This window comes from Mobula hypostoma, chromosome 7, assembly GCF_963921235.1.
Source record: "Mobula hypostoma chromosome 7, sMobHyp1.1, whole genome shotgun sequence".
NCBI classification, from domain to species: Eukaryota; Metazoa; Chordata; class Chondrichthyes; order Myliobatiformes; family Myliobatidae; genus Mobula; species Mobula hypostoma.
In genome coordinates, this window is record NC_086103.1 from 24,935,526 (window position 1) to 24,947,766 (window position 12,241).

At 40.1% G+C, this 12,241-nt stretch overlaps 2 protein-coding genes across 4 annotated transcripts in view; one reads left to right on the forward strand and one right to left on the reverse strand.

Annotated features, from left to right (window-relative positions):
* The window catches only part of hmgxb3 (HMG box domain containing 3), a 99,997-nt gene extending 93,614 nt beyond the window's left edge, over positions 1 to 6,383 (forward strand). For all 3 annotated transcript variants that reach the window (XM_063053168.1, XM_063053166.1, XM_063053167.1), the window contains exons 21-22: positions 4,876 to 5,085; positions 5,861 to 6,383. In XM_063053168.1, coding sequence (XP_062909238.1) covers positions 4,876 to 5,085; positions 5,861 to 6,307 — 657 coding nt within the window. In that variant the 3' untranslated portion in view covers positions 6,308 to 6,383. The remainder of the gene's footprint in view (positions 1 to 4,875; positions 5,086 to 5,860) is intronic.
* A 2,286-nt stretch (positions 6,384 to 8,669) lies between these two features.
* The window catches only part of LOC134349197 (vascular endothelial growth factor C-like), an 82,854-nt gene continuing 79,282 nt past the window's right edge, over positions 8,670 to 12,241 (reverse strand). The window contains exon 7 of the mRNA XM_063053169.1: positions 8,670 to 12,171. Coding sequence (XP_062909239.1) covers positions 12,054 to 12,171 — 118 coding nt within the window. The 3' untranslated portion in view covers positions 8,670 to 12,053. The remainder of the gene's footprint in view (positions 12,172 to 12,241) is intronic.

A 12,241-nucleotide genomic window follows, 5' to 3' on the forward strand; every position in this document is an offset into this window, starting at 1 on the left:
CCACGAGGCAAGGGAAGAGATTGTTGAGCCTCTGGCTAGGATCCTTATGTTCTCGTTGTCCATGGAAATGATACCAGAGGATTGGAGGGAGGCGAATGTGCCCTTGTTCAAAAAAGGTAATAGGGATAGTCCGGGTAATTATAGACCAGTGAGCCTTTTGTCTGTGGTGGGAAAGCTGTTGGAAAAGATTCTTAGAGATAGGATCCCTGGGCATTTAGAGAATCGTGGTATGATCAGGGACAGTCAGCATGGCTTTGTGAAGGGTAGATTGTGTCTTACAGCCTGATAGAGTTCTTTGAGGAGGTGACCAGGCATATAGATGAGGGTATACTTTATTGTCGCCAAACAATTGATACTAGAACGTACAATCATCACAGCGATATTTGATTCTGCACTTCCCACTCCCTGGATTACAAATCGATAATAAATAGTAAAAATTAAAATTATACATCATAAATAGAAAATAGAAAAATGGAAAGTAAGGTAGTGCAAAAAAACCGAGAGGCTGGTCCGGATATTTGGAGGGTACGGCCCATATCCGGGTCAGGATCCGTTCAGCAGTCTTATCACAGTTGGAAAGAAGCTGTTCCCAAATCTGGCCATACGAGTCTTCAAGCTCCTGAGACTTCTCCCAGAGGGAAGAGGGACAAAAAGTGTGTTGGCTGGATGGGTCGTGTCCTTGATTATCCTAGCAGCACTGCTCCGACAGCGTGCGGTGTAAAGTGAGCCCAAGGACGGAAGATTGGTTTGTGTGATGTGCTGCGCCATGTTCAGGATCTTCTGCAGCTTCTTCCAGTCTTGGACAGGACAACTTCCGTTCCAGGTTGTGATGCACCCTAGAAGAATGCTTTCTACGGTGCATCTATAAAAATTAGTGAGGATTTTAGGGGACAGGCCAAATTTCTGTAGTTTTCTCAGGAAGTAAAGGCGCTGGTGGGCCTTCTTGGCAGTGGACTCTGCTTGGCTGGACCAAGTCAGGTCATTTGTGATATTGACCCCGAGAAACTTAAAGCTTTTGACCTGTTCCACTTGCGCACCACTGATGTAAATTGGGTCGTGCGGTCCGCTACTCCTTCTAAAGTCAACAACCAATTCCTTCGTCCTGCTGACATTGAGGGATAGGTTATTGTCTTCACACCATGCCACCAGGTTCTTAATTTCCTCTCTGTACTCAAACTCATCATTACCTGAGATATGGCCTACAATTGTTGTGTCATCAGCAAACTTGTATATTGAGTTTGGTGGAAACTTGGCTACACAATCATGGGTGTACAGTGAGTACAGCAGGGGGCTGAGTACACAGCCTTGTGGGGCATCGGTGCTCAGAGTGATTGTAGAGGAGAGCTTGTCCCCTATTTTTACAGCCTGGGTCCTGTCTGTGAGGAAGTTGAAGATTCAGCTGCAGATCTGAGTGCTGAGGCCCAGGTTCTGGAGCTTAGGAATCAGTTTATTTGGAATGATGGTATCAAAGGCAGAGCTGTAGTCAATGAAAAGGAGCCTTACGTATGCGTCTTTATTCTCCAGGTGTTCTAAGGAGGAATGTAGGGCTAGAGAGTTGGCATCTGCCATTGACCTGTTGCTCCGGTAGGCGAATTGCAAAGCGTCAAGGTTGACCGGTAGGCTGTGGCTGATGTGTGCCATAACCAATCGCTCGAAGCACTTCATAGCAATTGATGTCAGAGCCACAGGTCAATAGTCATTCAGGCATGCCACTTGCTCTTCTTTGGCACTGGGATTATCGTTGCCTTCTTAAAACATGAGGGGATCTTAGACTGAAGCAAGGAGCAGCTGAAGATGTCAGCAAACAATCCAGCTAGCTCACTTGCACAGGCCCGGAGAACCCGTTCTGGGATGCCATCTGGGCCCGTTCCCTTCCTTGGATTTATCTTTAGGAAGGCCCTTCTAACGTCCTCCTCGGTGACGATGAATCTCGATGCCAGTGGGTCCGGTTCATCCAGAGGGAGCGGGACGCTCCTTTTCTGTTCGAATCTTGCATAGAATACATTAAGTTCGTCAGGAAGAGAAGTGCCACAGTGCAGTGGATGTGATCTATATGGACATTTGACAAGGTTCCACAGGGTAGGCTTATTCAGAAAGTCAGAAGGCATGGGATCCAGGGAAGTTTGGCCAGGTGGATTCAGAATTGGCTTGCCTGTAGAAAGCAGAGGATCGTGGTGGAGGGAGTACATTCAGATTGGAGGATTGTGACTAGTGGTGTCCCACAAGGATCTGTTCTGAGATCTCTGCTTTTCGTGATTTTTATTAACGACCTAGATGTGGGGGTAGAAGGATGGGTTGGCAAGTTTGCAGACAACACGAAGGTTGGTGGTGTTGTGGATAGTATAGAGGATTGTCAAAGATTGCAGAGAGACATTAATAGAATGCAGAAGTGGGCTGAGAAGTGGCAGATGGAGTTCAACCCGGAGAATTGTGAGGTGGTACACTTTGGAAGGACAAACTGCAAGGCAGAGTACGAAGTAAATGGCAGGATACTTGGTAGTGTGGAGGAGCAGAGGGATCTGGGGGTACATGTCCACAGATCCCAGAAAGTTGCCTCACAGGTAGATAGGGTAGTTAAGGAAACTTATGGGGTGTTAGCTTTGATAAGTCGAGAGACAGAGTTTGAGAGTAGCAAGGTAATGATGCAGCTCTATAAAACTCTGGTTAGGCCACACTTGGAGTACTGTGTCCAGTTCTGGTTGCCTCACTATAGGAAGGACGTGGAAGCATTGGAAAGGGTACAGAGGAGATTTACCAGGATGCTGCTTGGTTTAGAGAGTATGCATTATGATCAGAGATTAAGGGAGCTGGGGCTTTACTCTTTGGAGAGAAGGAGGGTGAGAGGAGACATGATAGAGGTATACAGGATATTAAGAGGAATAGATAGAGTGGACAGCCAGCGCCTCTTCCCCAGGGCACCACTGCTCAATACAAGAGGACATGGCTTTAAGGTAAGGGGTGGGAAGTTCAAGGGGGATATTAGAGGAAGGTTTTTTACTCAGAGAGTGGTTGGTGCTTGGAATGCACTGCCTGAGTCAGTGGTGGAGGCAGATACACTAGTGAAATTTAAGAGACTACTAGACAGGTATATGGAGGAATTTAGGGTGGGGGGTTATATGGGAGGCAGGGTTTAAGGGTTGGCACAACATTGTGGGCCGAAGGGCCTGTACTGTGCTGTACTATTCCATGTTCCGTGTTCTATGATGATGAATGGTGTAAGTTATTGGGATCAATGCTCAGAGACATTATAAACTTAACACAAACTGTAGACAATTCAGTCCTGATGAAAGGTCTCAGGCCAAAATGCCAACTCTTTCTTCCTCTCTGTAGGTGCTTGCTGGCCTGTTGAGTTTCTTCAGCAGTTTGTGTGTGTTAAAAGTAATTTGGAAAGGAATAATCAATATAGGAAAAGTCATATCTGAATAGTAGTTTTCTTTTTTAAGGAAGTCTCAAGGAGCTATGATGAGACAGTATATTTGAGGTAGTTTACCTGAATTTTAGTCAGGCTTTTAACAAATTCCTGAATGGCAGGCAGATCAGGATGAGAAGGCCAGGCAGCATCTCTAGGAAGAGGTACAGTCGACGTTTCAGGCCGAGACCCTTCGTCAGGACTAACTGTCCTGACGAAGGGTCTCGGCCTGAAACGTCGACTGTACCTCTTCCTAGAGATGCTGCCTGGCCTGCTGCGTTCACCAGCAACTTTGATGTGTGTTGCTTGAATTTGCAGCATCTGCAGAATTCCTGTTGTTTCAGGATGAGAAGATCATTTAAATTCTCAGGAGAGTGACAAATGGGGGTCAAAGGTTGAATTGTGGGAATCAATTGTTTAGAATAAGGTTACGTAGTACTTGGTAACAATATGGGACAAAGTCAGCATGGTTTCCTTGAGAGTAAATCTTGCCTGATGAACCTGTTGGAATTCTTTAAAGAGATTACAAGTAGGATTGGTAAGGAGATGTGGTGGATGTTGTATACTTGGGTTTTCAGAGGGCCTTTGACAGGATGCCACACATGAAGCTGCTTACCAAGTTAAGAGCCCATGGTATTACAGGAAAGTTACTGGCATGGTTGGAGCATTGGCTGACTGGTAGGAAGCAGTAAGTGGGAATAAAAGGATCCTTTTCTGGTTGGCTGCCAGTGACTAGTGTTGTTCTGCAGGTGTCGGTGTTGGGACTGCTTTTTTTAATGCTGTACTGGTTTCCCCCGCTATCCGAAGGTAGAGTGTTCCTATGAAACCTTTTGTAAGCCAAAATGGCATAAAGCAAAGAAGCAATTACCATTAATGTATATGGGAAAAATTTTTGAGTGTTCTCAGACCCAAAAAAAAACCCACCAAATCATACCAAATAGCACATAAAACCTAAAATAACACTAACATATAGTAAAAGCAGAAATGATATGATAAATACATGGCCTATATAATGTAGAAATACAAGCTCCTTAAAGATGGCACTAGAACTGAACTCTGAAATCTGGAACACTCTGAGCTGTAATAGTGTTGTGCTAATGGCTAAGCTACCATTATTCTTACCGTTACCAGTACATCTTTAGACTGTGCGAGGAAACCCATGTGGTCACAGAGAGAACATACAAGCTCCTTACAGGCAGCACCGGAACACAACTTCAGAATGTCCTGAGCTGTAATAGTGTCGTGCTGACTGCTAAATTATACCGTTATTCTAATATTATGCGGAAATTAGCTGCTGGATTTCCTACCACTGCAGTAATCAATATAGTTCGGTAGTTTATCATTTAGATACTTCAGGGTTGTGAAATATACTATCAAAGCAAATTCCTTATAATTCCTCATTTCATAGTGCTAGTTTGGCGTTGCTGGCCACCATTTTCAGTAACCCTCTTAAATTTTTTAACTAGGTGGTTTGTGGATCAAAATACCTCGTGAGAAGGGAATCTGCACGTGATCATGTTGACCTGCTGGTTTCTTCACGCTACTGGCCACCTGTATATGTTGTTGACATGGCTCCACAAGTCGCATTAAATGCAGATGTGCGGTATCCAGAAATCACAGGGCAAATGTGGGAAAATAAGCAAGGCTGTTTCTCAGATCCATTGGAGCCTCCAAAGGTTTGTACTATTTCTGCCTATTACAATAACCAGAAATTGAAAGCATTGTCTGTGAATAGTTTTTTAAAATTCCTTGCACATTCCAAAACAGATTAGAACACAGGAATATAATTTATATCCCATGATTCTTAATTCAAGCTTATTGTGTAATTGTAATGGTATGATTTTTGCCTTCAGCTTGTTTTGCTATGTATTTCTACACCTTGAAATTTTTCTAAGTCTTCCTTTTCATTTCTGCTTATGAGCCCTGTAGAATCCCTTCACCTTACCCTTGGCTGCTGATGGGTAGCAGGCCCTATAATGCTTTCACCAAACCCATTGCACCTTCCTCTCCATTAACCTTTTTGAAGCACATCTCTTTGATATGGCATTAACATATCTGCTTGGACTTTGAAAGAGAGGCTACAGAGTCAAATCTAAGCCCGAAGACTTGTTTGCGAAGGTGGAAGTGACACATTTGGTAATTGGTGGCTGCAGTTATTCTTATACAAACATTCATTGGCTCTATAGCTCAGGACATACCAAAGATGAAAGGCAACATAAAAGTAGGATACTTTTATTTCCACTCTTGTTGCCAATGATTGCCTTTGTTATCCTCCCTTTATCCAAAACAAAATCCAAAGGAGTCCTTTTGCCTTTTTATTTGAGCCAAATACTTTTGTGTATATATAATAGCCAAATACATAGTGTTACTGCTTTTGGAAAATGGCTAACAGCAATCTTACTGGAACTCATTGCTGAATATGTTATTTCTTGTGTACAATTCTATTTCCAGTATGTTTCCTGTCCAGAGCTACTCGATCAACATTATACCGTGGACATGTCTCTGTCAGAAAATAGCATCCAGCATCCTATAACCAGGTCCAGTGTCCATAGAATTGTATGCAATGATGCAGATCAGAACACAGAGAAGAATGTGATGACAAGACATCACTCTATTGGCCTTTGCGATGAACTTAAGCCATATAATGACATCCTCAAAACTATTCCAAGCAGTAAAGTAAATAATATTCGACAAAAATCAATTACTTTTGAAAATGCAACTTACTACTATTTATACAATCGCTTGGTTGACTTCCTCACCAGCAGAGACATTGTAAACCAACAAATTAGTGAAGTCTTGCAAAGTTGCCAGCCTGGAGAGGTGGTGATTCGAGATAGTTTGTACAGACTTGGAATAGCACACCTTAACACAGAGAGTGAGACTGAAGAGCTGGCTTAACGTGTTTATTGAAAATAGTTAAGGCAAATGATTTGACATGTATTTATTCGGTACTCTATTTAATTAAAATATTATGTGTTTGTGATTTCTTATCCTCTTTCTGTAAACTTTTAGCTCATGGCAACAGATAGCTTTGATCTAGGCTCTTCATCAGATACCATAAAGGACTCTTGTCATCTAAGTCTAGTGCTGTGATCTCATCAGGTAAGTATTACTACCAGTGAATGGAACTGTTGTCTTTTCAGGTTGGGAAAGCAAACGTCAGAGCTCTAAGGTGATGCAGCAGCCTCACACTATACATGCCTCAGTGCTCCACCAACACACACCAGTCCCATCCTTTGAAGAGCACTGCATTTGATGTCTGTGCTGTTCCCATCCTTGAGAATCATGACTGCATCTCAAAGATAATTAATTGGCTTGAAACTGCTCTGCGACAGCATTTGTATCGTTCTGCTATTTTGGCTTTCTAATCTTCTACCAATGATTTTCCTGACATGAACACTTTCGCTGACAAGCCATGACTTTTACTGCCTATTACTAATTCACCTTTAGAAGGTGGTGGCGAACAACCTGTTTGAACCCCTTGTGGTCCATCTGGCCAAGGTATTTCCTGATTGCTCAAGCTAGGCAAGTGCAGTTACTTTGCCAATTTCAAAAATCTTTGTTTCTTCATGTGGCGAAGTCAGACTGCTGATACGGAGGAAGTTAGAAAATAAGATAAATGGAGTCTTCACATTTTTGCATGTAGCATCATTCATGCAGCCTTGCAGCTTCCCCATTGATCTTAAATATAACTCCACATTAAATATGATAGAATATCTATGAAAACAATGTAACAGCCATGGTGATTGCCTCCACATTTTCTCCTCCTGCTCCCCTTTCTATTGTCCACTGTCCTCTAAGATTCCTCCTTCTTCAGCCCTTTACCACTTATCGCCTCCTAGCTTCTCACTTCATTCCGTCCCCCATCCACCCTCCCTCCCCCTCACCTTGCTTCACCTATCACCTTCCAGCTTGTACTCCTTCCCTCCACCACCTTATTCTGGCTTCTTCCCCCTTCCTTTCCAGTCCTGATGAAGGATCTTGGCTGTTTATTCCCTTTCTGAGATGTTGCCTAACCTGCTGAGTTTCTCCAGCATTTTGTGTGTATTACTCCTCATTTTCTAGATAGCCAAGTTCATCTCCTAAAGTAGTTGCTTAGAGATTGATTGGTAACATCAGTGAAGATGGTTCATTCAGAATGTATGGAATAGTTTTTATTGTATCATTGATTTTACTGATTAAGCATTGATGCCACTTATACTGAAGTCAAAAACATTCAGTTTCAGGCAGGGGTTCGAATGTTTTTTATGCCATGGACCCCTATCAATAACCGAGGGCTCTGTGGGCCCCAGATTGGGAACCCCTGGTTTAAGAGAAGCTTTATGCTTTGTTTGGAATTTCTATATTCCTGAGTTCATAAATTCCTTGGTCCATATAAGATGCTGTTTGATGTTCTTGAAAGCTTAACTTAATCCATGTTGCAATGGAGTATTGATTCCTCCACACATTCGAGGTCATCTCACCAAAAGAGAATATTGGAACAGTATCAATTCCCTGCATTGTGCAATATAAAACACGTATTGATACATGTGTGTGATATGTTAAAACTCAGGTAATTGGAATCATGCAGGAAACTGCATAAAATGGATGAATGTGAAAGGAAATGTCAATTGGTCTTTTGAGTATCTTATTTTTATCAAACTAAAAGTGAAAAAAAGACCACAGCATTGAAACTGGTTTGCAAAAGCTGCATTCAACACGATCTTCATTTGAAGACTGAATTTTATGTTTAGCAGCATGTTATTTGGCATTTTCAGATGGTGATTCAAATCTGAATCTGAGATTGTTTGATTCTTTTTCCCTTCATCAGTGTTATTTTGTTAAACATAATCTCCTTTGTGACCAGTGCATGTTTATAAATGCCCCATACTCTCCTAGTGGTGAATTTGTTCATGACGACTTTATTCCAGAGCTATGGCAAGTGGTTTGTTTGCAGTAATAATGAGCAGACTGGCATACTTTGAGCTCAGGCATTGGGGGGGGAGGCACATGGGGAGTGAAGAAATCTTGGCCTATCAGTGCATGAGCTACCATAGTTCAAGCTTTTTTTGGGTGTTTCCTCCACACCTCTTTCACTCCCTCCCAGAAAAAAATAATGTTCCCTTGCTGTGAGGAATGCAAAATAATTAGTTATTTATTCTAAATATGTATTTTAAATACACCAAGTATTCATCCCTGCTCATCTCTATTGCTAGTGCTGAACAAGTACAAACACATTTACAAATATAATACTTTTATTTAAAAAAAAACTTATTCCATGGTTAAAAAAACATCCAATACACATATTAAAACACAGAATTAAATTGAGCCAGCAATAAATATACAATTTGTTTTTTATAAAGTAAATTTGTTTAATAGAATTGTTCACAGCTTCTGTATAGATAATTACCCATAGTATAACCAAGAGCATGGAGGAATTTTCTTTTGCTATATCTGTACGTTTGGAATGCTGCTGCTAATAATTTGTGATTGCTTTTAATGTGTTAATAACAGAAACTAAATAGGCAGTATTAATTATTACTGACCCTGGGACAGCATTGGTCACAAGTTTGAAATCGGCTGTTGCAAATATTCCTCACATGTCATAAGATATTAGAAAAGAGTGGCATCACAAAGCACTGGTTATAAAGAAGGTTTGAAACAAAATTCTGTTCTCTTGCCAACTTGTTGAATTATAATTCTGCAAGAACAACTTGCCTCCTATGCCTTACCCAGTGAATCATTATTCACATGGGAGCCTTCAGGTGAGTTTGACACGATTGAACTCGAGAACTGACAGGAACAAAGACCAATCTTTGCCCTGTAGATAGTCCTTGCAAGATTGACTGAATCAGGATAAGCAACCACATCCAAATCCCTTATTCTGGAAGGCTGAGGTGTAACTCAGTACAGAACTAAACTTTGGGACACCCTGATCTGTTAAGTGCAGCTGTTCACAATGAACTCTTAAAAAGTAAACTCTTCCTGTTCTTAAAAGAAAAACTCTGCATTTAAAACAGTAAATTTTAATCAATGAGTGAGCACAGATTTCAAACTGTCCCACTCTTGACTGAGACCCCTGTTAATTTGATTCCCTTCTTCCAATTATTCCTTCCTACTGTCCCTCTCATCCCATAAGAAAACAAAATTATAGTTACCCAGATACTTTTCTGAATAACCCTTACCAGCCTATATCTGACTCCCTGATACTTTCAGAAGCTTGAGACAAGCCAAATTAACATAAAGTTTTAAATATAATTGTTATCAATTTCTATATCATTGTGAATAGGTAAGTGAAATGATTGTTGCCATAGAGGTCAATGCAGAATAGCAACCCTCTCAAATCCGAAGACATGAGTAAACTTGTTATCTCTTGTACTTGAAAGAATGAATATTTGGAAATATATGAGAAATGCAGGAATCTTGGTAACGAGAGTGAACAGGCTTAAGATAATTGCCAAAAGAAAAGAAAAACACAGCAAGTTATTTTCTGGAACACAAAACATAAAAGTTTTGTAAGCAGATTCAACAACAACTTTTGGAAGGAAACAGGAAAATTGCTTCACCAAAGAATTTTTTTTGGGGGTGGAAGGGTGGTTGAGGGAAAAACAGTAATGTGGAACAAAGACAAGAGCTTGTTACTGTGAAGGCACCATTTCCAATGTGGCAGGCCTATCAATTACTGACAACTTCCACTGTTTCAGGTTTGTATCATTTTAGCCATTTTTATGGCATATCAAAAGTGTATGAGTAAATATGGGGAACTCACAAACCTTTGAGAAGCTAATAAAATTTAGTTTTATAGTGAATGGAAGGATGTAATACATGAAGTAGGAACGTGTAAGAAGCGAAGCTTGACCATTACAGATTATTAATGTAATCTTCCTATTCAAAACTGAAATGATTCCTGTGCTAGATTTTATTTAAATGTCTAAAACAACGTTGATGGAAACATAAAATAGGAGCAGGAAAAGGCCATTCAGCCTTCTGAGCCCATTTTGCCAGTCCACAAAATTACAGCTGATCTATCGCAATACCATATTTGCGTTTTCTTCCTATACCCTTTCATGGTATTTCATAAATGCACCACACTGAATATACTATATATATCTATTTTTTTTTAATTTCTCATTTCGCTCCTAAATACTTTCCTCTGTAGCCTGATCCTGGCCTACCCCACACAAAAGAAGCATCCTTCACACATGAAGTTATTAGTATTTTAAAGATTTATTGGTCACATTCCTTTAGGCTTTATGTTCCAGAAACACCCAAGATTGATTTTCAGTGTTATTGATCTCAACTACATTGTGTCAGGAAGCTGCTGACCAAAGGGCAGAATATCTGATCAGGGGAGGGGAAATTTGTGAAGTTTCAACCATGCAGCTGATGTACATCTTCCTAGAGCTGCTTCTATGGATAATGAGAGATTGGAAAAGAAAGGAAAATATATTTAGCATGACTGTTAACCATTAAGGAATTAAAATGCAATCTTAGATATTTACAGAACCATGGCTTTTTTTTAAAGTGAAGTTTATAATTATAGAACAACCACTAAAATAATTTACTTCCAAAAGGGGCAACTACCATATTAAATAGCTTGATAATTCATGACAAGACTGTGATCACCTTGAAATTTTGTAAAGAAGATGTGGAACTCTCTAATCTGTGGAATCTACGCTTCTACACTCTATATTGAAGTTAGATGTGGTTTTTAAATAGCCTTTAGAATGTTTATAATGAGAAATGTTACACATGGCTGTCTAGATGTATTAATGACTCAAGACATAAGTTAATTAAGTTTCCTCTCTGTTGAAGGAAGAAATTGAGATAAGCTATTGGTCTTGTTTCAATTGTTAGAGAGAATTGCAGCAGTTTAATAGATTTTGTTACACCCCCTGATAATTTAAGTGCATCTCCCATTTCCACTGCATAAATACCTAGTAGCGAATTGCAAATGCACATTACACATGATATGCTGAGTAGGATAAATTAACCAACTCAATTTATCGGTCCGTTTCTATACAGCCTTTTTCTCCTTTGCTCATTTCACGTGCATATAAGGTGTGCTTGGAAAATTGAAAACTTCTCTCAACAGCAATAGTTATGTCGCAATTTATATACTTTAGATTATAAATGTACTTTTGTAAAAGACGAGGCTGCAACTTTTTTTGGCTTACAATTGGTAAACTCATGATATTGCTTAAGCTATTATAAGATTTACAAAACATCATATCTATTTCTGAAGCATTAGGACTCATTTCCAGTAGCATAATCTTCTTGTGTCAATAAAAGCATTGTTTTGCATAAGACAATATATTTCATGCCAACAGCTGATCAATACCAAAAGTCTATTTTTCCCCACAACTGATTCACTCTGTACCAAGAAACGTACATTAATTAATGGAAACACATTTATCTGGGCATTTGTAATAATATTGGTAATCACACCAATCAATTGTGCATTATGAAATTGAGCTGAATGTTTTATTCTAAAACAAGGACCAATACCCACTTTCTTCACACTGTCTCGGACACATTTCAGTGCTCAGCATACCTACTAGACTGTAGAATCCAAAAAAAAAATAAAACTAGTTTGTAAGTGCTGCAGGCTGGAAAATTAAGTTCTTCATTGACGAAGCAAGGCAAGTCGAAAGCAGTTTGTGCATCAGTCTTCAGTTTGATATTCCTTCATGTATAGTGGGAGGCAACTGCAGACGTAATGACTGAAGTAAAGGCCTGAGTGGCACTGCCTCACTTGGGTTCTGCAAGGCAACCTGTAGCACCTGTATTTTTCCCACAGAAGAGAAAATAGATAATTAACAAATTGTATAAATGTAATTTAGACCATCTGGA